The 27,868-nt window shown below is 43.8% G+C and overlaps 1 protein-coding gene across 2 annotated transcripts in view; it reads left to right on the top strand.

Annotated features, from left to right (window-relative positions):
- The first annotated feature begins 6,877 nt into the window (after window positions 1-6,877).
- Window positions 6,878-27,868, top strand: part of ACSL6 (acyl-CoA synthetase long chain family member 6) — a 100,756-nt gene continuing 79,765 nt past the window's right edge. For both annotated transcript variants that reach the window (XM_056854349.1, XM_056854356.1), the window contains exon 1: window positions 6,878-6,958. In XM_056854349.1, coding sequence (XP_056710327.1) covers window positions 6,886-6,958 — 73 coding nt within the window. In that variant the 5' untranslated portion in view covers window positions 6,878-6,885. The remainder of the gene's footprint in view (window positions 6,959-27,868) is intronic.

Raw genomic sequence — 27,868 nt, 5'->3', positions numbered from 1 at the left:
TACCTTATACATAAGAAATACTGTGAACAACCCCCCCATCAGAAATAGTGTTATCAACACAGCATATAGCTCTTTCACTCAGCATACTGTTTTCTGCAATATAATCACAGTGTTCAAGAGGGTATTAGTTAAATTGTGGAACTCCCTGCCCCAGGATGTGGTGATGGCTGCCAACTTGGAAGGCTTTAAGAGGGGAGTGGACATGTTCATGGAGGAGAGGGCTATTCATGGCTACTAGTAAAAATGGATACAAAATTTCAAATTTCAGTACCTTTATTAGCATACCATCAAGCAGTCAATAAAACCAACCCTCAAAACATCATTTAACCTCCGCCTCTTAACAATTTCATCAAAAAACGTTAAAAATTGATACTAGTCATGACGCCTACCTATTCTCTCCAGGATCAGAGGAGCATGCCTATTATATTAGGTGCTTGGAACACAGGCAGGACAATGCTGCTGCAGTCATCTTGTTTGTGGGCTTCCTAGAAGCACCTGGTTGGCCACTGTGTAAACAGACTGCTGGACTTGATGGGCCTTGGTCTGATCCAGCATGGCTTTTCTTATGTTCTTACTGTATTTAGGGATGGCTGTATTTAGGGAGGGGCTGTGGCTCAGTGGTAGAGCATCTGCTTGGCATGCAGAAGGTCCCAAGTTCAATCCCTGGCATCTCCAGTTAAAGGGACCAGGCAAGTAGATGATGTGAAAGACCTGTACCTGAGACCCTGGAGATCCGGTGCTAGTTAGAGTAGACAATACTGACCAAGGGTCTGATTCAGTATAAGGCAGCTTTGTGTGTTCATTTGGAAAGTAGACATGATCTACTACCAGAAACGCAGAGCTGTCCTAAGTATAGCATTCTATGGACCTTTCAACCCTGGGCTAACTCTGTAGTAAGCGTTCTGAAGTGGTTTTGCCTTCTCCATTGATTCTGCTCTATCTACTAGCGCACCACCACAACTGAAGTGAACTTGTCTCATCAGGCTGCCATTTGCCTCTTCACAACAGTTTTGCATGACACATTTTCTGTGCTTCATGCAAAGGCTGTCAAATAGAAGATTTGAAAGAAACAAAGCATTCCCTGTCATGGCTAATACAGTTTGCATACAAGGTAGGAATTTTAAATGTCAGCCAACAGAATAAGTGAATTGCCTCCCAGTGGCAGCTAATTGTTTCCAAACATGTGTTCCTTTTTGGCTTCTGTGCCCCACTGAGAATCTATTAATTTTCATCTGTAAATCTTATGTTAATAACTCTGTCAGAGTGACTAGTTCCACTAATATCTTTTCCAGGGGTGTCTTTCAGCACATTTCCCATAAACATACATAAGGCTAGCTTTGTAGGTAGAAAACAACAAGTTGTATCCAGCTGTGCAACCAATTTTTTAAAAAAATAAAAGAGCAAACTGAAGAGAACCTTTTAGAAGTCCGCATGTCCTCGGCAAAAGGGCTGTACCATGTGCAAACACTGCATTCTTGGAAGTATCTTGTTGCCATGGTGGGCAAATGATGCTTGGTTGGGGTCAAAACTGTGAACCTTTCTAACATGTCTTTCAGCAAATGTATGGTGAAGACTGCATAGAAAACGCTTCGGAGGCTGTAATGTAAGTATGAATGTACCGTTAAGTTGCAACTGACTGATGGCAACCCCCAGTGAGGGGCTTTCAACGCAAGTGAGAAGCAGGTGGTTTGCCATTGCCTTCCTCTGCAGAGCCTTCCTTGATGGTCTCCCATCCAAGTATCAATCCCGCTTAGTTTTTGAGTTTGAACGAAATCAGGCTATACCATGCCACCTTCCCTCCCAACACTGGCAGTTAGGTAAGTTAATATTTAATATGAGGCTTGGGTTTTGAAACTAAGGCCAAATTTACTGTGTACACTATGATTTTTCCTGTTTACTTGAAGTTTCATCTGCTTTGCTTTAAAATTAACTGTGTGCTAATTGCTAATGTAACATATTCAATTTATGTGAACATTTAATGTTTCATTTCTGTTCAGAAAATCTCTCTAATTGTACTGAATATTAGCTCAAAAATTGTTCACATTAATAATTATTGGGATATCAAGTGACATCTAATTTTAATAAAATCTGGTACTTCTTGGAGTAAAGGAAATATTTAATAATGACAAGGTGTGAAGGCAGAAAGAATGGTTAAATTATTATCTCCCCATTAGAATAATGGTATAATGCCACTGCATTGGAAACATATGCCTCTCCCCTTGGGAGTACCCTGATTCAGCCCATTAATAGTGGCCTGAAGCTGGAGGAACCTGTCCAGAGGTTCCATAGCCACTGAAACCACAACAAAAGCCATAGAACATTATCTAGGCTGCTCTTGGGGTAATGATGTGTTGCCAGACTCAAGACTTTTCCGACATGGAATCTGAAATTCCTTCTGCAGGAACACACCAAGCATCTACTCATTCTCCTTTGTCACAGAAGAAAGTTCAACTTGAGGCCATTCGATGTGCAGGCATACCACAGTGCAAGGCTCCAACAAATCAACTGTTAGGAGTGGTTCAGGGGTTACAAGTGAATTATTGATAGTGCTCTTTTGTATGATTTTACCTAGAGCATGTTTTAAATATTAAATCTTCTTTCCTGACCTCAGGAAACAAATTTTAGAATGCAGTGCATAAAGATAAAGGACAGATATTTGTGGAGCACATAAATAGGATGATGTGTCTGAGCACATTGTGTCATATAATGAGGAACCTGTAAGCATGGGAACCGAAAATATGTAGTGAAGGAAGAGATCAAAATTAACAAAGACTAATGTGGGACCTGCGAGGACTCTCCTCAGTCACATTCTTCCACTTTGCTTTTCCTCTTTTCTTCCATCTGGTATTGCTTGCAGTCCGTCCCTTTCTCCTCCCCCCACCTTTTATCTGTTTTCCCCGGGCAGCCTCCATCTCTCCCCCATCCTTTTCTATTCTGCTTCCCCATCTTCAGCTTTCTACTTTTGTCTTTTTTACCCCTCCCACTTCAACTTTACCTTCCTGCCTGCCTATTTTAACTTGTTTAGTATATCTCTCCCTCCACACACACCCCTGTGCTAACACCAACTGAGGCTTGTGATCTTCAGCAGTGTTGGTTTCATGTTGCCAAGCAACCCTCAAAATGGCTTCTGAGATCTCACAATGTAGTCTCATATCACTTCTCTTAAAGAAGACATTGCTTCTATGATTTTTAGGTTTGTTTAGTTTTTTTTACCTCAAATGTAAGTTTTTTTCTTTTCAAAATTTTCTGCAAACTTGGGGCTTTCCCCATGCTTGCAGAATACCCCTTGTCTGCCTCTAGCCCCAGTGTGTAGATTTGTTTATTTATATTCTGTTGCCTGGTTCAGAATTAGATATAATGATGTTCAGCTCTACTGAAATCGGAACATATTCTCAGTTTCTCAGATACGCAACCAAAGTACATCTCAGCCTCCCTTCATCGTCCTCCTCCTCCTGCCTTGCAGGACATCTTCCTGGTCTAATCTTCAACAGGAAATTTTTTATCCTCATCCTCTCTTTACACCACTGAGAAAGCAACACGATTGGAGGACAACCAACATAGTCCCAGACTCCTGAGAGGACCTCATACTTTTGCATTTGTTTACATGTATTGATTGATCTAAAAATGTATGAATGACATAAGAAAAACTGCAACTGAGGCAGAGTCATAGTAGAGTTTGCTTAGAACTATACATTCAGAAATATCCTCCTAGAACTTCAGAATTTGGGTGAAATGCTCTGAATAGAAAGCTGGAAAGCTAACATGTCAGAGACAAGTGTTGTAGCTAGACTTCTCTTTCACATGCTAGTTTTCCAAACGTGCAGGGTGTTTTAAGATAGAGAGGGACAAACATTCACTCAGTTATATGTCATTTAATTAATTAATCAAAATATTTATAAGCCTGACTTTTTCCTAACCAACCCTGGACTCAAGGCAAGTAACAATAATTGTTTAAAAGGCAAGTAACTTATTTTCAAAAATCAGAAACATTAAAACAATAAATATGCAATATATGAAAGCTACATGAAAAGCGCCCATCTAAAACACTTTACACACAACAGCAAAATTATCCCCTTTTCCCCAGACTCAGAATGTCCCAATGTGTTCTCTGGAATAACTCCACCATCTCCAGAAAGCCAGGAGTAAAGAACCCTCCCTCAGTCTGTTCCTAGAGACTGTCCCACCAGTATGGGCCAAAAGCCCAAGCCTATGCCACTGCAGAAGATGCCTTAAAACAAAGGGAGCAAAGACAATAGGCCTTGCTGAGAAAATTTAAGCTGGCATGCAGAAACATGAAGGAAGAGGCAGTTCTTAAGGCAGGTGGGCCCCAGGTTGTCAAGGGCTTTGAAGGTGAACATGAGCACCTTGAACTGGCCCCAGAAATAAATGGGCAGCCAATGAAGGGACCTCAGACTAGGAGTAATAAGCTTTGCTTTAGGAGTGCTATTTCATGTAATATTTCTGAGGATGTACCTCATTCTCAAGACATCTGATTAACTTTCAGGCCACAGGGACACCTGTGGTAACAAAGGTTTGAATAATAACATTGGTCTCCATCCCTTGAGTCTAAGAGCATTTTTTTCCATTCATAATGCTAACAATACCTTTGAGACTCCCTAGTGTTATCTGCACACGTGATGATTATTTTAAAACTGGAATAGAAAGTACAAGGGAATAATTTAAGTGTAATGTACATGCTAGCCAGTGTAGGCTTCCCAATCTCATTACTGATGTGGAAAAGGCAGATTTAGCATCATATCTGAAAATGCCTTCATTTTGAAATATGGACATATTAGGGATTTTTACTGAGGATTGTTTTGCTGGGGAGAGTGGGATATAAGAGTGATGAATGAATGAATGAAAAGTAATGCACACACTCAGGCAGCATAGCAATATGTGGGCAGGTTTTGCTAACCTGAATCAGGAATGTTTTGCACTGCTGGTGTTATTTGACAGACTATTAAGATCTGCAGCCCACTACAGTCATTTTGCTAAATGTTTTGCAGATAAAATCCCTCGCATAAGTTCTGCGTCAAACTGTACATTAGCAGTGACAGGATTAAATGGCCCGCGTGCCAACTTGTCCAGCTTTGTGGGACACCAGTGTGAGGATGTGGACAGGATTCTTGGAAGTTTGATACCAACCACTTTCTTATATGACCATGGCCTTTCCTGGCTGCTTAAATCTGCCAGGGAGGGGGTGTTGGCAGATTGAGTCTGGAAGAGAATAAATGCCTCCTTAAGAGAACGGATGACTGTCTCTGCCTTGATGTGGGTAGGGGTGTGTTCACTCCTTAAAAAAACTATTCTACACCCAGGAGAGTTGAATAACTACTGTCCAGTCTTGAATGTACCATCCTTGAGCAAGGTGATGAAACAACTGATGGATGGGCAACTTCAGGGACTCCTGACCACCGTGGATTGTTTGGATTAATTCTTATCTGGTTTCAGGCCTCCTTATGGAGTGAAACTGTGAAGCCTTGGGAGAAGTCATCTGGAAATTTGGACTGAGTTGCCACAAATATGCAGATGGCACTCAGCTCTATCTCGTGATTCCAGAAGATCTCAAAGAGGCTGTGGAAACCTGGAACAAGAACCTGGAGGCAGTTTCGAGATGGATGAGGGCTAACAAACTGAAACTTAATCCTAACAAAATGGAGGTCCTATTGGTGGGGAGGTTTGAACCAGTAATTGGAACATCTCTGGTTCTGGATGGGTTGCACTCCCCCTAAAGGAACAGGTTCATAGCATGGGGGTGCTCCTGGGCCTGGGTCTCCTGTTGGATAAACAGGTGGCTGCCGTGGCCAGGGGAATCCTTCATAGGGAAGGTGACATTTGTGTCTTCTGACACCTCGTATTAAATGCACAGGCTAATATGCTGGGCATGAATGTAGGAGAGCCAGTAATTCTTACTCTGGGTCACACTGGAATATTCATCCCTTGTCTGCAACATCGCAAAATGATGGGCATATGTGAACAGGCTGTCATCAGTACAATACCACACAGATAGCTTTCAGAAGTCCCAGTGTGATGCAGTGTAGGCTGTGTCAGACTTGGAGTCACGAAGCAAACTTAGTCACCTTAGTCCAGTCATTTCAGTCTCATCCCAACCTACCTCACCGGCTTATCGTGAGGGTAACATGCCCCTTGGCGCAGAGTGGTAAGCTGCAGCACTGCACTCTAAGCTCTGACCACAACCTGAGTTCGATCCTGATGGAAGTCAGTTTTAGGTAGCTGGCTGGGATTAAAAAAAAAATGCAGTTCGAAAAGTAGCTTGCAATCTCACATCACCTCAAGCGTAACCCTTAAAAAAAAAAAATACAGTGCAGCCATGAAGTTGTCTGTCAGGCACCAAGCGCAGAGGAATCAAACAACGGGATCAGAAGCCCCTGGTGAGAGGGGAAGAGAGGCCAGCAGCCATTTCCCACTAAAGTCTGAGGTAGGTGAGGCTGAGACAGAGTGACTGGCCCAAGGTCACCCGGCAGGCAGAGCAGGCGCCTGAACCTGGCCGTCCCCGATCCCAGCACAACCCAGCGCGGGCGGCCCTTTCTTCTCCTCCCCGCGCGCCGCCCTGCCCCGCCCCGCCCCACCCCCGCGGCTGGTCTTCCAAGGGGTGGGGGGCGCGCGCTACGCCGGTGCGCACGCAGGCCCGGGGGTTTGCGCGCGCCTGCCGTCCTCTCCGCACCCGGTGCGGAAAAGGGGGGGCTGCTAAAAACCCCCGCTGCGCGAGCCGCCGGCGGGCGTGCGCTCTCGCGCCTGGGAGCGGGGCGAGCGAGCCGGTCCCCGCCGCCTGATGCTGCCGCCGCCGCTACCTCAGCCACTGCAGTGAGTTTACTGCAGTCACCCCCTCGAAGCAGCAGCTGCACTCTCCGCTTCAGGCCGCCCATGCTGCAGCCGGCTCCTGCAGGCATGCTCACCTTTTTCCTCGTGTCTGGCGGCTCCATCTGGCTCTTCCTGGGTAAGTCGTTCCCGCGCTCGCTCCCATCCATGCGATGCACCTTGCCCGGGCCTTCTGTTTTCCAGCAACGCCCCCTCCCCCGCGTAGGCATACCTTTTGTCCCCTTCACGGACTGCAGTTTCCCTGCCCTTGCTGCATTTCCTTTTTTTTTTTTTTTTTTGTGCTTGTGCAGAATGAGAGAGAGAGAGTAATGTATGCAGCATACAGTCCTCGCCAGCAAGTTAGCAGAGACTGCAGGGGCTCTTTTGGAAATGACCTCAGGGCGACCCCCGGCCGTTTAGGCGACTCAGCACATTGGCTGCGTCTCTTCGCCTCGCTTGTTCTTCCTTGGTATCAGTAAGGCGGTTTCAGCGGCCTTTACGGAAGGAACGGGAGGTTGCTTCCACCCCCCCCCCCCGGTCCAGAGCTGGGATGCTTTAATACGGAGGATGCGTCGCTGCGTGCAGCTCTGCAATGTCTTGGGCCCTCTCTGGAGGAATTTGGAAAGCTCTACGATGCAGTGCTCCTTAAAATACTGAGAGCCCGGTGCTGGCATGGGAAGATTATGTAATCTTTCTCCTGTAATGATATCGCTGATGTATTCGTTTGGACTGGGTCTGCTCTGATGTTTTGCTCAGTCGAGATAGTTTGTCTCTGCCCTTAAACACTTAGTGCATGGTGCAGGTGGAGGGAATCTCTTTTGTGTTGCTGTTGCAGGCTGTTGCAGGCAGTAAGGATGCTTAATGGTTTAAAGATGACGGGATCAGGCAGAGAGGATTACAGGGACCCTGGAATAGCCACTAGCCTCTTCTGCACTTTACACATTCGGTTTTAAATGGTGTAATCTCCTGCTATGATTTGAAGTAGAACTCTCTGGAGGTGAGAAAGGAAGATATTTCTTTTGCGTAACTTTGTCATTTATAGGTTGAGCTTTATGCTAGGGCCCACCTTTTGCTGAACAGATCTGTGAGAAAGAGGTAAAAATGCTTCCTTACCAAAGAAGGCAAGGTTATGTTAAGGATCAAGAGGCATCTTTGTTGGGGGCCTTGCAATTGAATCAAGTGTTCTTCGTCATCCGGTGGCACGATAAAAACATTTGAGGACACGGGGGATGAAAATGGGGCAAAATAGGTTTGGGAGCCATTCTTAATTTCTAAAGTGGCATTTTCTTTTGCATTCCTTCCAAGCACTGAAAATTCAGTATAGGTTGAAAGCCTGTGAGGCTTTCCCTGTTTGGGAGGGGGGGAGCTGGGGGGGCACAGGAAGTTGTTTGCTCATTCAGCAGCTGTAGCCAGCGGTGTGATACTACGTACAGGTCTTTCACTTAAATTACCTGTAGTGCATGTGTTGATTGGGTGAAATCAGTATCAGGGTGAAAGTCAATGAGATAAAGTGGAACTGACAGCTTGAAAGAAAAGCATGTTCTTGTAAAGTCTTTCTCAACGAATAATGCATTTGAAATTATCCCACTTACACGCATAGTACCATGTGGCACTGGAGATGATTTTCAAGCTCTAGAGCTGGGGATAAAGTGGTTGCATGCTAATCAGTTAGAAATATCTCTACTTGAAACTGGAGTCACTGCCACCATACCTGTCTCCTATCACTCCTATTCTGGCTTAAGGTACATGTCTAAGGATCTAAAGGAATCTGATTTGTGGAAAGCAGCAAATGTTTGCTCAGTCATTGCTCAGTCCACTTTCTGAATAGTATAATAGGATAACTGAGCTCTGCAGGCACAGGATCAATAATTGATCATCTGTAGCTAAGCAGGAAACAATTCTTGGTTGTCTTTGATGCTTCATTCTGTAATAAATTACTGAGCTGCTCCTTCATGGAAGGCCAACCTGTAGCAGTAGAACAAAATGTCCCATCCTTATGGCTATGGCATAGAATTAACTGCACAATTTTGCTTCCCTTTCCGGCACTGCAATGCTGCTTGGCAGATTTGCACAGCCTGTGACTCTCCCAAGTTGTGCTCTCCCAGACCTGTACTGTATACAGCCTGCAAGATATCTGGCTACCTCATGTTTTGCAGTCTCAGAAAGGGTAGCTCCAGGTTGAGTTTTCACTCCCTTTCTATTACTGCTAGTACATGTTTTGCCTTAATGCCATTTGCCCATCCCTTTCAGCAGTAAGCAAATGATGTGCCGGGCAGGGAAATATGCAGTGTAATGACACTGGGACTCGGAGGAAATTATACTAGATACTATGGATAGGATGTGCCATGTTTCTTGTAAGTTTTGCCCACTGAAGGAAGGGAGCTGGTATAATTCCTCAATTCTGAGAGGAAAACACTGTGCAGATGCACACAGCGTCTTTATTATTTCACCTGTTTCAGGCACAGAAGACAGCTACTGTGATGAACTCTGGCTCAATTTAAGTTCTGGAGCTCTGCCAGAGGGCTATTATTTTTTATTTTATTTTTATGATGCCTGAAAGTGGCCACGGAAGAGAGAAACATTAATTTGTGTAATCCCCCAAGTGTTCTGGGTTTCTTTCTTTCTTGCTATGTAGTTATTATTAATCAAACATTTTGTTCCAAAGCTGAAGAACTAGATGGTCTTGATTTTAACCGTCAAAAGCCAGATTGAATACATTGTTTTATAGTATTGCTGTAAGATATTTAGCCACAGGATTTGGCCAGTCCTTCTATGGAAAGAGGACCCAATGAGAATTTGCTTCTGTTCCTATATGGATATAAAGGCAGAGGTACAGTCTCCCAAGATGACGATAATTACTTTACTCAAATAAAATGTGGTATCAGGATAGAACAGAATATTAATGATCCTGAGCGTGAGCAATTCTTAATGACCACGGTAGGGCCTTTCTCATTTATATTGGGAAATTTACCTCAGTTCTGACAACTGCTTCAAGTTGAGGCTTCATTATAATTCTGTATCCACCAGGGGGAACTATGTTCTGTAACATTATTTTGCAATCTCTGCGTTCTCTCTCTGCTAGAATTTAGCTGACTAACTTTGTCTAACCAGCACACCATGTTTCCCTGCTTGCTGTTCGCTGACGTGACCCAATTGTGCAGTTTGGTAATACAAAAGTTTATTAAAATGCAGGTGTAGAATCCATGTAGTAACATTCTTGGAAGAACAGTGGTCCCTGAATAGGATTGTTACAATATTTAAAATAGCTCTGATTCATCCCTATTCCTGTTTGCTCTGATGAGCAACATAGACCTTCTCAAGGTGGGTGTGGTAGTGGGGGGCCTTGCTAAGTGTCTTTCGTGGTCAGCAGAGACTCACTCGGACTTAGTGGTGCTCATTAAAGTTTCCTTTATTGCCAAGAACCACACCCACACAGGTATCCACATGAGCATGCTTTCTTTCCCTCGCCCACTTTGCCCCTTTGACATTTCAGGGGGCTGAGCTGTGCTTCTGCTGTGGGGCAGCTCCACCCGGCTTACCTAGGTCTGGCTGCTTTATCTTGCCCAAGGCCACAGCTCCTCCTCTAGATTCCTCTTCCTCCCTTTCCCGACTAGCTTGCCTTCCTATCCCCTCTGTCTCTCTTGACATCTCCCATTTTATCCGTGAGGCACCAACCATGCTGGCCAAGCCCAGCACTGCTCCTCCCTTCGGTGAGCCTTGTTAATCTCTTAACCCCTTCCTTGCCTTTCGCCACCCCATCTCGGTTTGCATAGGGCTAGCCAGAGGCCCTTGCTGCCCCCCCCCCATGCCACTAGCTAATGCCTTGGGCTGGCAAACCTCTTTCTGCTGCTGCTATGCTTAGCTGCTGCTTGGTGGGGGGAGATTCTCATGCAGGTGGTGCAGTCCCACTCCATCTGGGGCCATTATACTGCTACTGCCTCACCGAGCAATGCTTCACCCTGTCTTGGAACAGCTGCTGGCTTTGGCCCAGTAGGTGGGTCCTCCTCTGGCCTCTGCTGTGCCACAGTAGGTATATAATAATAAATATCATAATGGTAGTAATAATGAAATAATAGTAAGCTGAGCATTATTATAATAATAGTCACTCTAGCCAGTTAACACCAGCATTCAAATCTCACATGTGATTGTGGTTAAAAGAAAAAGTACAGCTTCTGTCAGCAATGCTGATTCTATGACCTTAGGCAGTTCATGAGGGGGGGCATCTTGGCCATCTTCTGGGCATGGAGTAGGGGTCACTGGGGGTGTGGGGGGGAGGTAGTTGTGAACGTCCTGCATTGTGCAGGGGGTTGGACTAGATGACCCTAGTGGTCTCTTCCAACTCTATGATTCAGCAGGGGGATGGCTGTGGCTTAGTGGTAGAGCAACTGTTTTGCATGCTGGACATCCCAGGTTCAAGTGTTGCCAATTAAAAGAATTAGATGGTGGCTGATGTGAAAGATCTACCTGCAACCCTGGGGAGTTCCCTCCAGCCAAAGTAGACAGTGCTGACCTTGATAGACCAACGGTCTGACTCAGTATAAGACGGCTTCACGTGCTCATATATACATGAATTCAGCTTGTTATCCAGCTCATGTGCATGTTAGGGCTGTCGATTCGGTTTGTCCTGAACCGAAAAACCGCCGAATTTCCCCCGATTCAGCAGTTTCCGGTTCGGGAAGAACCGAATTCAAAATAGGTGGGAAACGGGGGGAGCCGAATTCCCTGACTTCAGGGTGTTCGGGAAATAAATTTGGCAAATTCGGGGTTCGGCTCCCCCCCCCCCCCGCACACCTTCACATGGCTTCGCTGAAGGCCCGGCTCGGGGGGCCCTTTAAACAGATCTGTGCCTCCCAGCCGGGAGCTCCCAGCTGGGAGGCGCAGATCTGTTTAAAGGGCCCCTCGCCCGGCTTCAGGGAAGCCCCCTGAAGGCCTGCGGGGGGCCCCCAAATTTTCCCCTGAACTCTGGATCTCGCCTGAATTTCGGGGATCCGAAGCAGGGGAGTTCGGACTTCGGCACGGCCCTAATTTAAAAGGGCCAAATTTTGCCCAGCTGAACTTTACAAAAAAAAAAATTTTCAACAGCCCTAGTGCATGTCTTCCAATGTTATGTTGGATTATAGCTCATCAAGAATACAATCATCAACAAAAAAGCCATCATCATCTCTGAGCTTTAACGCAAGTTCTTTCTCTGCCAGTAGAGGCTGCACTCCTCTTCTGGTTCATTTCCTGCCTGTCAGCAAGCACACACATTTTAGAGCGCTCCACATTTGTGTTTTCAGAGCTGTCTGGTTGTAGATAATTTTCAATTTTTGTGCCTAACAGTCCTTTTGAATAATCTTGCTTGGGATAATTTATTCAAGAAAGGTATGCAAAACATGCCCTGACTGGGATGGCCCAGGCTAGCCTGATCTCGTCAGATCTCAGAAGCTAAGCAGGGTCAGCCCTGGTTAGTATTTGGATGGGAGACCACCGAGGAATACCAGGGTTGCTGTGCAGAGGAAGGCACTGGCAAACCACCTCTGTTAGTATCTTGCCACGAAACCCCAAAAGGGGTCGCCATAAGTTGGCTGCGACTTGAAGGCACTTTATACATACACATGCAAAACACTATTAGATCTCAACTGTGCATATTCATTTAGGGTCTTTTTTAATGCAAGTTGCAAATGGGTTTTTACTGATTACAGGAGATGCATCATCCAACATTTTACTCAGGACTGAAGTATCCAAAAAAGAGGACTAGTATTCAGTAGACATGTGCAAATTTTGCATCGAAAGGACAGCTTCTTTAAGAGGATTGTGTTCACTCTTTGGCCCTGACCTGGATAGCTAAGGCTAGCCCAATCTGATTAGATTTCGGAAGCGAAGCAAGGTTAGCCATGGATAGTATTTGGATGGGAGATTACCAAGGAATTCCAGGGTTGTTAGGCAGAGGCAGGCAATGGAAAACCACCTCTTTTCATCTCTTGCTTTGAAAACCCTAGGGGGTTGCCATATGTTAGCCATGACTTGACAGCACTTCACATACACAGACACATTCAGTCTTTTTGGGTTTCCTTTCCACTAGTCACCTTGTGTGAGAGAAAAGTGGGGTATAAATGTTCAAATACATAATAAAAGAAGGTTACCAGAGCTTCCTTAAGCAGATGGTTATGACAGCATATTCACCTGGCATGTGAGTGACAACCTCCTGATGGTATCACTGCTTATTCTATTCATATCATAGTTACATCATCAGCCTTCATCACGAACATTTCCATCATGGATATCTGCAGAGCAGTACTCTGGCCTTTACAAGCTGGACTCCCTTAGGCTGGCTGGTGCTATATTTGAGCCAAGGGTCCTATAACAGGGGATTTACTTGGTCCTTCTTGGTAGCTCTTCCTTCCCTAGATAATTTGAGAAGCGTTTTAACATCCCATCTGTCAGGATGCCTCCTTCTTTGAATGGGAATGGAACACTGGAACTTCGCAAGAAGGTTTATTCTGCTTAATGGTATGGAAGGCATTGTAGTCCAACATGTAGTCCAACTACCAACATGTTTTTTTTTCAGATTCTATATGCTGATTCTATTACGTTTTTTCCTGTTTTTTCAACAATTGTACTCTTTTGAACTTTGAATATCTTGATAGCTAAATTTAGTGGAAGTGTTTATATTGGTAAAGAATAAGCACAAATCAGGGAAAGTCTGTGGATCATTGCAGAGGGCTCTGAACTGGGTGTGAGCACCTCGGGTGATGGACACAGTATTTTGAAACCTAGTTTCATGTCTCCAAGGAAGCTGGGAGCGAGTTCAAGTCCCATCTATTAGCATGCCTTCCATAACTTCTAGTAGAAGGAACTTTCTAAGGTAAGGTCCATTGTTCCAACCATTGTACTTTCATGCCTCTATGAGGTCTATAATCTGTTGACAAATTTGAAATTATGAAATATAACTCAGAGCAGCCCCACTGCAGCTGGCTGTTGGCTTGTTACCTCAGGCCATTTATGCACTGGAGGTTTTGCCTTGGATTTGCCACTCTTTAGATGCACATTTTTCCCATTCAAATTCTCAAAACTCAACAATAAGCCCCCATGCAGAGTTTTGAGAATTCGGATAGTGAAAATGTGCATCTAGAGAACGGCAAATCCAAGGCAAAATATCCCATGCATAAATGGCCTCATCCTACCTAACCAGAAATAAACACTGCTGGCCTGGGGGAGGTGCTGGACTGCCTTCAGCAAGTTTGGAGCTGTTCCGGTAGCCCAAATGGCTTAAAAGGAAGGTGTATGCAGGCCAGAGGGGGGAGGCCAGGTGCCCCAGAATGCTCTAGAGATTGGAAGGAGGAGGGTGATGAAACCTTGGAGCTGCCAACTTCTCAGGTACATCACACACACACCCCTCTAAGCACCAGGAAGTTACCTGCAGCTTGGATTCACTGCTTCAGAAGTAATGGTGGTCTGAGGCTACTCTGGGTGGGAGAGCAGGAGGCAGGGTAGATCTGGATGCATGTTCCACAACTTTAAAGGGATAAACAGAAATGATTTGGATGGCTGGGCAGGCATATGGCGACAATAACCTTTTCTGTTCTGATCAAAATGGCTTTGATATGAACATGAAAGATCTTAGGCAAGCAGTCTTGACTTTTGGTTCTCAACTACAACTTACTAACTCTCAACTACTATGTAGAACAATGGATAAACAAATTCCAAAGGCCAGTTCTACTGGGGAGAAACGTCTATAAAATAAACCACATAACAAATGCAATAAAACTCTCTGTGTTATTACAAAACATGATGTTAAAGGTATTCTTTAACATTCTAATTGATCTCTGGCACATCCTTAATTGTAATGAAAGACAAATGGAAGATCTTTGACAGCTACCCAACTTGAACCTAAAAGAAACTATACAAAAATTTACTTATTTGAACTAAGGCCTAAAAAGATACTACATATTACTTTTGCATTTGAATCACTTCAAGATGAAGAACCTTTTTAAAATTCAAATAGAGACCTGTTGTTATTTCATTTCAGCATGTGATGAAGTGGACTGTAGACTACAGAAGTCTGTACTGTTTAAACAAAATATGTTCAGAAAGTGCTACAGAGACTTCTAATAAAACCACTGGTCAGGACCCCCAGAATATAGTTTGAAAGCCACTGTTTTGGTAGATACTCCTCACAATAAGAGCTAAATAGATTTGTTACTTATACTTCCCTTTCAGAATTTTGTTTTGGCTTGCAGGTTTTCAAACATTTGCTTTTGTGGTTGCTTGGCTTTAGTAAAGAGTTTCTTTTGCGTGGAATTTGTGTCAATATGTCTGCTAATCGGCATGCTTGGTTCCCCCCACACCCACCCCATGATTATTACATCTAGATTAAAGTAATGAAAATAGGGGCACAGCTTAAGAGACAGATGAATATGCCCTGAAAAGATAGACTGGATTTGAATTCATGCCAAAGAGAAGGAACTCAGCAATATTGTATCAGGATTTGAATTCATGCCAAAGAGAAGGAACTCAGCAATATTGTATCAGGAATAGCATTATCATTTATTATTCTTCCACTCTTGAAATATGTGAAACTCTCTTGCGCAGGCTCTCTATTCCTCCTTGTTTCTCATACTTTCTAATTATTCGTTCACTTCATTGAAAAGCACTGTCATTTAAAACCATGTAATAGAAACTGAAGGGTTAGAGTTTAATGCATTCACATTTAGTTTAATTGCATTCCAAAACAACTTTTAATTTGAGTCACAGAAGGCAACTTCTTCCTGGAAAGGATAGGGGGAGCACTTTTAGACCACTTACAGGCTTTCCCACTTTGCCCATGCACAATTCCTGGGGTCCGCTGGCTGCATGTGGGCAGCCGGCTACAATTCGGGGGGGGGGGGGGCTCAGAATGTGTTTTCTGTGAGTTCTGCTGAACTCCAGGACTACACTTCTAAATTCTCAGCGCTTCAAAATTTGTATATGTATATATTTATTCATTTAGAACATTTTAATGCCACCCTTCCAGGAAACATACTTTGTCATATAGCAAACCGAATGTTTTTTTTTAAGCCTAATATTCATGGATTCACTTCCCTTGATTAGCCCATCTCTAAGTATGTGTTTTAGTGTGGAATTATTCCGAAATGATGGCCTTTAATGCATGGGTTGTTTCCGTGGTGATCACCCCCCCCCCCGCCCCGGCTACTTTGGGGCTTTGATTTCATTATGCATGTCTTTTCCGACCTTTAGAAGTCACTTCACTCTCTCCCCGCATTTTCCCCTGTGTTTTTTTTGGTTGTTGCCAGAAACAGCATCCAGAAAATGCAGGGAAAACATGGGGACAGAGAGTGAAGTGACTTCTGAAGGTCGGAAAAGGCATGCATAATGAAACCAAGGCCCCGAAGTAGTCAGGGAGGGGGAGCCGCGGAAACAACCCATGCATAAAAGGCCAATCATGAACCATAGTTTTTCATCATGGGAACTAACCTTGGAAGTTCTGGTGCTCACATTCTTCTTTTCTCTCCTCTCTTGGCTTGAAGAACTTGGAAGACTTCCTGGTTGCAAGAAACGACAGCATATTGTGATGTCTAAATTAGATGGAATAACAAAGTGTAGTTTGTTCTCCTGCCTAGAATCCAGGATTCTAATCAGAATAAATTCATGGTTTAGAATCCTGGTTTCTAGGGAAAGAAAACATAGATTTGGATCCAGCCAATAATTTCCATATGTGTAATGGGGAGAGGGATTTGGTTTCCCCCCAGCAGCCCTCTAAATCCCCCCCTCATGCTGTTCCTAGGGGTCCCTGTCTCCTAGGGGCAACCTTTCAATGTACATTTGGGATTGCAGCAGGAGGGGGAGAAGTTGCGTCATCCAATTTGTGTGTCATGACAAATTGTCATTTATTGGGAATACAAAAGTCTTGAATTTCTGGGGTGTGTGTGGGTGAAGGAAGACAGGGATGACACAAATCATGTTGTAATGTCAGAATGCAACCACTGTCTCTGGGAAATTTATCATGTGTCCATTCATTCCAGTCAAGCTGTGAAGCATAAATGTTCCACATGGAGGAAACATATTTATTCTATGAAGAGACATTTTGTCTGTGGAATTCCATCAGCAGAAATCTAGGGCATGAGGCACAGGTGCAAGAAGGTCCAAAAGCAGAATAATTTTGCCATAAATAGTAATGCATGTATGCTAGAGAGTCAGTTATTTAGAACTTGCAGATTTTAAAGGAAAACCTACAGTGAGTACATGTGAAATGTTTGAGAAAACAGAACTTACATGGGTCCATATGCAGAGTCCAAACCATTATATCTGTGGATTGGAAGGCGGGAGACACATCATTATCATATCATTAATATATCTCATTCTCAACATGGCAAAATTTGTGGATACTTAAATCCAGAGACTGGAGCCATGGACAGATAGATCATCCTACAAACTTGGGAGGGAGGAAGCTTGTAAAAATATTGAATTGGAGTGTTAAACCCCCCCCCCATAATAGAATCCGTGCCTGGAGCTTTAAAAAACAAATGTCCTCTCAGTGGCTACTGTGAGGGTGAAGACCTCTGGTTAGACCTCAACTAGAGTACTGTGTTCAGTTTTGGGCACCACAATTTAAGAAAGATGTAGACAAGCTGGAACTGGTCCAGAGAAGGGCAACAAAGATGGTGAGGGGTCTGGAGACCAAGTCCTATGAGGAAAGGTTGAAGGAGCTGGGTATGTTTAGCCTGAAGAGAAGAAGACTGAGAGGGGATATGATAACCATGTTCAAGTACTTGAAGGGCTGTCATATAGAGGAGGGTGCCGAGTTGTTTTCTGTTGCTCAAGAAGGTCGGACCAGAACCAACGGGTTGAAATTAAATCAAAAGAGTTTCCGTCTAGACTTGGGGAAGAATTTTCTAACAGAGCGGTTCCTCAGTGGAACAGGCTTCCTCGGGAGGTGGTAAGCTCTCCTTCCCTGGAGGTTTTTAAGAAGAGGTTAGATGGCCATCTGTCAGCAATGCTGATTCTGTGACCTTAGGCAGATGATGAGAGGGAGGGCATCTTGGCCATCTTCTGGTCACTAGGGGTGTGGAGGGGGAAGGTAGTTGTGAATTTCCTGCATTGTGCAGGGGGTTGGACTAGATGGCCCTGGTGCTCCCTTCCAACTCTATGATTCTATGAAAATAAAATGCCCCCTTAAACCCTTGCAGGTCTTCCACTTGTATATTCTAATAGACAACCATGGCCTCATCTGCGGATACTTCAATCTGCTGACCAGGGCTATGTAGACAGAAGGGAGACTTTTCAACAAACTTGGGGAATCCCCAAGGTTTGCAGAAAAATCTGAAATGTTAAAAATGGAGGGCTGGGCTAAAATCTATCCAAACAGAGCAACATTGTCTGCATAAGCATAAAAAATGCACCTCCATTGCCTAATGGCATTTGCCCTCTGTGCCATGTGTGGGAGACTTTGGAGGAGTGTGATTCACTGGCAGGCAGGCAGAACAGGAGAGGGGATGGGCAAGCAAGATTCTCCCTCCATCCCCCATCCATCTAGCAACTGTCAAGGCAGCCATACTTCAGGCTGGCAGACAACAAGGAATACAGGGAGGCAGAGTGGGAGCTGCTCCCACCCCCCATTGTGGCTGCCTCGGCGGCAGCACTGGAGATCAGCAGGGAAGAGGAAGCAGAGAGGAGGAAGAACTGGTGCCCCCCCTCCCGCCAGCTGCCCATGTGGCTGAGGCAGCAGCTCTAGAGGCGGGTGAATGAGAAGGTGCCTGCTTGCCCCCCCCCCCCCCCGTTTCAGCACTGTCGCCTCAGCGGCCTTCTCCAAACCTTCCCTTTGGCTGCTGAGACTGAGGCAACGGCGCTGGAGGCGGGCGGCTGTTTGAGAAGGAGCCTCTGCCATGGCTCTGACCACTCCTTTTCACACACTCACACACGCCTGCCTCCAGTGCTGTCACCTCAGTCTGGGCAGTCAGTAGCTTGAGGGGAAGGTTTGAGGAGAGCAGCTGAGGTGATGGCGCCGGAGGTGAGGGGGGGAGTGGGAAGAAGTGGGTAGAGAGTAGAATGGTAGGGAGGAGGGAGCTGGTGGGCAGAGCAGCAAGGAAAGAATGGGTGGGCTAAATGGTGAGGGGGCAGGCAGAACAGCGAGGAGGGGGTGGGTGGGCAAAGCAGCCAGGTGGGTGGGCAGAATGGCAAGGAGAGGGTGGATGAGCAGATGTCAGAGGAGGAAAGAGGGTGCAGCGAGAGGGCAAGGAGGATGTAGGGACCAGTGCTGGGGATAAGGGAGGGGAGAGAGAAGTATGGTGGGAATGGAAGAAGATGGGAGGAGGAGGGAGAAAAAAGGGCAGAGAAATGTTGTGGGGGGGGGGAGGGTGTCAGAAGCCAGAGGACAAAGCAAGGCCCGAGAGAGAATTTTTCTGTGAGTTTCTCATGGGTCTCCACTTGTACAATTTATTTATGAATTTTGTGTTGGTATTAAAAAGTAATGTTTCATAATTGCCATTTCTAGTTTGCTTGCTGAGAAGCTCCTGGAACATTGTTGGAGTTAAACACACACACACATACACACCTTAAAACTATGTACTGCCTGGCTAAGTGAACGAAAATAACCTTTTCCTTTCACTAGGGTGTAATGCTTAAGTCCTAATTTTATTTTGTTCTGAAAGGGTTTTTTGTTGCCCATTGACAGCGGCTTTATTCTGGCAGGATTTCTTTCAGCCAACTATCTGAATAATAATAATAATGTGTAAAAAAATCCATTCAGTTCACAGGCTGCTGAGGGTGGTGTGATACTGTGATCTGCCAACACCAATTCAGGCTTGTGTTTCATTCACAGAAGGCTATTAGCATATTCTCTGTTCAACTTATTTGCTCAAACACGTCTGAAAAGGCAAAGTTCTTGGCCGTTGAGGTTGAAGAATGAGCTGTCTAGTAACTTAGCTGAGCTTTAATACCTCCCAAACTTGTAGCTTGCCTTGCCATATAGGAGTGTTCTGGGGAACAGGGAAAATTAATAATGTATCTCAAGAACTGATTGCAAGAAAGAAAAAAGAAAACCGGCATTTCAACAATAGGAAAAAACAGGGAATTTCTCTTCAGTGCAACCTGAAGGCCAGTTAATCAGCAAACAATTCCTACAAATCCTGACATCTTGTAGTCAATAAATGTATCAGCATGTCAGAATTTGGGGTTGTAAAGTGAAATTGATTGGCAGTAGTGGGTTCAAGATGGACAAACAGATACTTCATATAGTGCATAGTAATGGAATTCACTACCCCAAAGTGTGCTAATGGCCCTATGTTAAACGGAGTAATGACTACTAGATGGCTACCAAGTGCTAGACAAATTCATGGATAAGTCTATGTGGCTATAACCTTAGGTGGCTAAATAGAACCTCCATGTTTAGAGACAGTATACCTCTGATTCAGGGCTACACTGAATGCTATCCAATAAACAGTACTGATGTGAAAAGGGGGGCTTTTAGGGAAAAGAGAATGAAAAGTTCCCTTAAAGATCCCCCCCTTCCCATGCTTGTTTATTGGTGGGTAGAAACTTGATTAACTGCTAAGGCACCATAGTATCAATAATAATGATATACAGATAGATGTTGTATATGGGATTGTTCTCAATAAAGGCAAACAAAACTAATTCAGTGTTTTTCTCACTAAGAAGTCAGAATGGCGAAACTGTAAAAAAAAATGCTGAGTTTTTGTGAATGAGCATTTCAGTACTTCTGTCAGGCCGGCTCTATGCAGAGAGAAACAGACTGTGCATGTTTTGGTTTCACCAGGTGCGGTCCAAGGCCGAGAACTGGTAACTGTCGAATTCCTTTCCTAGCTGTGGGAACGGCCCTCGTAAGGAGGGTGGTTGCCATGACTGCAACCGCTATCTTGATATGACTAATGCTTTTCCATATAGGCTGCAGGCCGTGCCTTTAGTTCCCATTCGTGCCAATTTACCAGTTAGCTCTGTATACCTGTAGGTTTTCTAATAAATCAACTCTCTTTTGGACTACTCGTCTCTGGATGTTGTTTATGGGATTACCACGGGGACAAGTGCTCACAACTTCACAGTGTCAGTACTTCTTGTTGTAGTATGAATGTAATTGTTTTCTACGGTATTAGGAGCATAGGTTCCATTGGCTCAGAGATAGCAAAGAGGGTGTTAGTATAATGCTTGGCTTTGTTCTGTCTTCCTTTCCGTCTGTATTTCTGTCACGGAAAGATTTTTTGGGTGGCGTTTCTGTTCCAAATAAAACAAAAGCGTGGTTAGTAAGGCTAGTAGTAATAAAAATATATCCTGTGGCGTTTCTCAACATCCTGCAACAGCTTCCAAGGCTACATGAAGAAGTTCCTACGTCTAAATCTTCTCAGTCATTTCCTAGAGTCACAGATCATAGAGTCAAGTTGTTAACATTGAACCATGAAATCTCCCTCACAAATCCATTCTGCATAATTCATGGAGAAATCATGACCCTTTTTATACATTAGTGTTCAGACCTTTTAGGCTTATACTCTATGTTATCCACAAATAAGGCTAGGCTGTGTATATATAGCCATTCAAACACACACACACCCTCCCGAATGTTGTGTGCTGGGGCATCTGAACCATTTCATGAAACACCTAATACAAACAAACAAACCCCCAAAATGATAAGAATGTTTACCTTTTTATACCTGTCGGCTTTTCTTGTTCTCCTGATTGGCTGTTGCTTTGGCACCACTGTGCTTGGGTTTAAGATTTTTCTTCTTTTTAGAGTGATCCCTGCCAATCATGGATCATATGTTTGAACATTTAGAGAAAGGACCATGTTTCCTGAACTGGTCAAATGGGTGATCTTAGCAGTTTAGGAGTGTGAAGGGAATCTTTTTCAGCATGATATTTTACTGATGTGCTTTTCCTCAGGGACAAAATTCCTGGAAAATTTCAAAAAGTAGAGGGGAGATTATTTTTGCTGCTGCTAAAAATGTCCATGAAAATCACCTTCTCTACATTTTTCATTTAGCCCTATCCAAAACCCCAAAGAACTGGGGGTGGTGGTAGAGAATTCAAGTCACCAGTCTTGTGATTAAGCTAGGTGTAGGGAGCTAGGGACTTTTTTAACATCTCAGAAAAAGTAAATAGTTGACTTCTGATTCATTTGCATTCTGGGCACAACAGCCCTAGTTCGTTATCTGCATCATGTGTCCCATAAGATGTATGACACAGTTCTTGATTTTTTACTAACTTGTAGCTCCATCTTATGCTCATTATACAAATTACTTCTGATGTAATTCTCTGTAAATTCAGAATGGATAAAAGTGGTATTATGCTATACAACCTACGACAAACTATATGAGACATCTGATGTATCTTTTGGTAGCTTGGACAGTGGCAGAAGAATAGGAAGGGCCATTATTTAAAGAACTAGCTTTTGGTGTAGTGATCTCTATTCCTTTGTATCACAGATGAACTAGTGAGATGGTACATTAAGGGAACTTATTTTGATTTTGGGTGCTTCTATGCACTACTATACCTGCTTCAGCCGACCTAGAGTCATCTTAATTTTATACCACTTTGGAGGCACCTTGGCTTTATTCAGAATGCATTAGAGTTAACTGTATTTTTTTATAAAGGGCATTGTAATGCATCATAATGTAACTGCCAGTAGGCAGAGTTATTGTTTTGTTTAAATGTGCTGTAAAATATGTTCTAGTTAAGGCAGCATTATATCTGGAGTCCTATAAATGACCAGGGGTGGGTGGGGGTTGGATGACCTAATTTTGATTGCTTTTCATGTTTTCCAACTCTGGCTTTTCCTTGCCTGTGATATATATACAAACTGATCAGTGAAGCAATTAAAATGTAAGATTATCATGCCACCATTAACAAGATAAAGGAGTCTAGTTCCATTACTAAAGGACTTCAAAATCTTTTGAATGCCTGGCACTCTTTATCCAGTAGAATGAAAATCAGTCTGGTTACTGTTTATAAAGCAGTTCTTTTATGTAACTACCCTTGCCTAGTAACTAACCCTTTTTTATTTCACATACCTGCATAGTAGTTGCTTTTATGTCAAAGGTGCTGAAGAGTTCTGTATGAGTTTGCACAGCATTTCTTATCAGTAGCCCATTAAAAAGTACCAGGTTACCATCTTTTTCTGGCAGAACTTCTATGCCTTCAACTTCTTTGTGACATGGATGCATTTGTCAGTGAAGCGTCACCTATGGAATTTGCTTGTTTTACTGCTGTACAAAGCACAGGTGCCCAAAAAACTGCATCAACCTAAAGCACTTTTATTTATTATTATTAGCTGGGAGTTTACATGTATGGTTGCCAGTTGAGTAGAAAAGTGATCTGGCCACTCCTGTGTGGCTTGATGTGCAATGATTAGCGGGTGAAAAAGCAATGGTATTTATAATATCTGGAGAGGAAGTTGCAGTTAGAGGCACATAATAAGTGTGTGTGTGTAAAGTGCCTTCAAGTCGCAGCCGACTTATGGCGACCCCTTTTTGGGGTTTTCATGGCAAGAGACTAACAGAGGTGGTTTGCCAGTGCCTTCCTCTGCATAGCAACCCTGGTATTCCTTGGTGGGCTCCCATCCAAATACTAACCAGGGCTGACCCTGCTTAGCTTCTGAGATCTGACAAGATCAGGCTAGCCTGGGCCACCCAGGTCGGGGCTACAGAATAAGAGCCCAGTTTAAAAAACAACAAATAGCAAGCCAGATTACATGGACATGGTGTCTATATCAAACTACTAACTAAACCATTGGAAGCAAATGGGATAGCAAGGGTTACATACAAAGCACTGGCAAGTAGCTCTCCAGTATTGACTAATGTCATATTAAGCAAGTTTAGCATTTCAACAGTTTGCAGTTGTAAGGGGTGGGGATCCTCTGGTGAGCAGTTTCCTTAGGAAGTATTTGGCAATGTTCTTGGGACAGAAATCTTCAACCCTGAGCTGATTGGGCCACAGGAAAAGATTGGTTTGGGGAGGGGTTAACATGTTCACCACTTAAAGTGTAGTTTGTTGCAACCATTTATCTTAGACATGCACTCGCAGAGGAAGAGGAGAAGTTATCTGCTGATTCTTTCATTACTGAAATGTGGCAATTTGTTTTCCTGTGCAGAATGTGTCCAAGGATGCTTGTAGTGGATGTAGTTATTTTGCAAATAGGAAGAAAATATTAGCACCTGACTGACAATGCAAGCTGAGAAGCTGCAGGGTCCCTAAGCTGCTCTGTTAAGGTAGGGCATGAATTTAACCATTTCTTGAGCATGATACTGAAAATGGACATAGTAAACAAACTGCAGGAGACTTAGCTGAATTGGAAGTTAGACGTAAAAACAACAGAATATCTTGTAAAGCATGTTATCCGCGGGACTTTTGGTAACAGAGAAGCCCTTTGACAAATGTTCTGTTTCAACATTAAGGCCATGAGTACAGGATTTAACTTGATCTGGGGTTTAACACAGGCCGTTCATTGTACCAGGGCTTATTCCTGAAATGTACAAAGTAAAGGTGGGAATATAATTTTCTTTCACCATTAAAAACCTGCAGCAGTCAGGGGTTAGAAGTTGATGATAGAACAAGACTTCCAATCAGCAGTTTTCATGCTGGAAACTGAGCACCAAATAAGGATAGCTTAGTGTTTATTTTGAATACATTTAAAATCCTGTGGGAAGCAACCATGCTTCAACACCTGCTGGAGTTGAAGAGCTGGATTTCTTTATGTAGTAACTCCACAGGTGGCCCACTGCATGAATAGGCGGACAGAAGGGGCAGCAAATTCAGCAAGAGAAACAAGGAATATTAGACCAGCAGCTTCTGCTCTTTAGTTTAGATCTGGTTGGCTGTAATTTGTAATTTGCTGCTGATAGAAAAACCTGGTGCTATAGTTTACACAGGCACAAGGCATTACCCTTTGTGTGTGAAGTGGGGGCAAGCCTGAATGGGAGGAAGAGGAGAATGACACACGCACACTGGACTGAGGAAAATCAGGCCACAACTTTATTGATTACAGGCTCCTCAAGTCTTGGCACAGCATTAGCTGGAGACAATGGGTGCAGCTGACAGCCCAGTTACTGACAGCTAGCCACCCACCCCCGATTTGCCTGTTGGTGGTAACCAAGGAAGGAAAGCTAATCCTAGGGGCCAGAAGCTGGTGTTCCTGCCTGTCAGTAGCCTCTTGTGGGTCGTGGTAAACATAAGGTGGCTGTCATGCCCTTCACCCCCAGAGTTCCTTGAGGTGACCTAAAGTTATACAGGGAGCCCACCCCTCTACACCCTGTGCTGTGTTCCCAGCCTATACTCCACAGGACTCAGTTAGCTTAGTTTGTTTAGCTCCACCGCCAAACTGAAGGAAGCTGTAAGGGGCTCAACACTAGTTCTAGGATCACTGATTCAAATATCCCTGCCCCTTCTCAATGAGATGCATGTCATCTTGCTTGTAGAGGCCACTCTGTGGAAGATGCCTAGGTTCCCTGTTATCCCACCACCATGGGCTAAAATGAAGGCCTGGAGTATTCTACCGCTGTAGGCTAAAACACAGGTCCATTACGCCTTGTGAAATTCCTCTCTACATCGTCAATTTTCTGGAATCCAGTGCCCTCCTGCCTCTGAAGCAGCTCTGACCAAATGATCCAGACATCTGGAAAGCAGTGAAGGAATTGCTACAGGTTGGCACCGTGGGGGAATGCCTGTCCTTTTACCCAAGTTATTTCCAGCCAACAGATGACTCAGATGGCTGTGGCATGCAGCAGTCTCAGCTAGGGTTAGTAACACATGTTCTCAGTGCATGCCACTTTGGTCCAGCCAGATGATGTCCAGTGCTTCTCCCCACCCCAGCTAAGATGCCTGTCCAGACTTCACCACAGGATGTACCCGCAAATCCACACTAAATTTCTTTCAGCAGCTGTAACCAGAAAAGAGAGGAATCGGGACCACCACTTACTGGATGTTTACATCCTAAAATGAGGCTATGATGTCACAGTTAGTCTTGGCACAAGCTGTGCATTTGTGTTCCTCTTCTATGGTATTTATAAATGTTTAGACTCTCTTGCTTTTCCCCCCTGTTGCTAATGTCTGCTAGCCTCCCTTCCCCCAGCCACCTTCAGTGATTCCCTGGAGCATTCCTCCCCAAAGCTGGCACTAAAAAGAGCCTGAATTTCTTCTGTGCCTCTTATGGTTAACGTCAAGAACAGTTCATCCACCAAAGCCATAGTGATGAACAGAGCTTGTTAAGTGGAAGTCATAGCCCTTGTATCTTACTGCATTTTGTTATGCAAGTTCGCAGCTAATGGCTTCAGTGACCTTAAGGAACTCTGGAGTGGGTAATAGTCTATCTGGATGTAGATAGTTGTTCTCTGAACACAATTTGCTTGGACCTTTAAGATTTTTTTATTATTATTTTTTTAGAAATATCTGTTGTGAATGTTTTTCTTTCAGCAACAAAGTCTACTTTGTGTGTCCCTATGGGACTGGAAACCCCAAGTTGATCCTGAATGATGGAAATCATATTTATTACCTCCATGGTATTAAGGGTTGCGATCTATTGTAGCTACAGCTTTTGATTCCTGACTGTATGACACTGCACACACTTGTTATGTTAAATATTCTTTTAAAAGAGTGAATGGATATGTTTCATAACATATTGGATACAGAAAGGGAGAGTTGATTTATTGTCAAATTCACATTAAATTCAAAATTTGTTGCAAGTGAGATGAAAACCACATTACAGACCTTTCCTCCTGACCTAGCAAGTGCTCACTCAGTATGTGAGGAGGAAAGTTGCATCTAGACTCATTCCAAGTATTTCCTCTGCTGTCCGGCTCATAGCAGATGATTCAGCATCCTATTTCATACAGTGGTCAGCCTGATGCTTCTAGGGGGCTTGCAAACAGGACAAGAAGCCAACAGTTTTTCCCTGCCATTGTCTCCCCAGCAACCTTTTTTCAGAGGTATACTGCCTCTGAAAATGGAAGTTCACTTTGGCTACTATGGCTAAATGTGGAGAAGCATGGTGACTAAATGCTTAGCTTGAGACAAAGCATTAAGCCATTCTCCCTCCCTCCACTATTGTAGAGAGGAAAGAGAGGGCATGAGTGCTTGCTTCCATTCTGCTCAGGACCTGCAGGATATGCCTTCGGCTGCCGTTTCTGCGAAGGTATCATAGACATTTGCCTTTGAAAGCTACCTGTGCTCTGGCTGGCAATGCATCACAAGACCTTTCAATAAAATAACATGGTGTGAGATCAAAAGGCATCCCATAAAGGAACACTGAATCATAAACGATCTGCTGCTGAATCATAAACTATATGGAGAAACATCAACATCACTGGGACAGGTTTCAGATTGAAAGTATCTTATCTGCTACTCCAAGGTTTAGAGTTTTGAAGTTAAGATAACTTAATTAACTATTATCTTCCGGGATTCACAGATTGTCTGTGACTCATGAGAATTTCAAGACAACAACTGATATGGATAGCATACTAGTCTGGGTGGTATATCCATATGGCAGCTTTTCATGTTTCTGGTTGTATGCTAAAACAGATAAATTCTCCTTGGGATGTCCTGCACTCATGGTAGCAAACTAGCTGTGCAAGTTAAACAACTCATGTTAGTGTTACGCAGTTAGATCAGCCATATGAACCGGCACATTTTCAAGTACCCTACAATGTAGAAACAGGTGAATCCAATCTGTAAAATGGCACTATCTTGATATGCCATCTGGAATTGCAACTTTCCAGAAACAGCAAGATCATATGCGCTATCTAGCCATTCAAACATGATTCTTGTCTTCTCCACTGTGCCACATGGGTACATAGGTCTAATTTGTATCAGAGGGGAAATGTTGAAAACAACCATACCATAATATAAGAAATAAAAAACTTTCCCTTAACTCGTTTATATCTTACTCTTTCTTTGACAATATATGGGATTTCTTGACAATTTCCCGTCCAAAAATACTCTACCAAGATGCACCAGTCAAGAGCATCATTTCTGACTGAGATAGTTGTGTTAGTGTGAGAGATCCCCCTCTCTGAGTTTGCTTCTCCAAATCAGTTGCTCAGACGTTGATACAGAAACAATAGATTTATTGAAG

The sequence above is a fragment of the Euleptes europaea genome, chromosome 1 (assembly GCF_029931775.1).
Source record: "Euleptes europaea isolate rEulEur1 chromosome 1, rEulEur1.hap1, whole genome shotgun sequence".
Classification (NCBI taxonomy): Eukaryota; Metazoa; Chordata; class Lepidosauria; order Squamata; family Sphaerodactylidae; genus Euleptes; species Euleptes europaea.
This window is presented reverse-complemented; position numbering and strand designations above follow the sequence as displayed.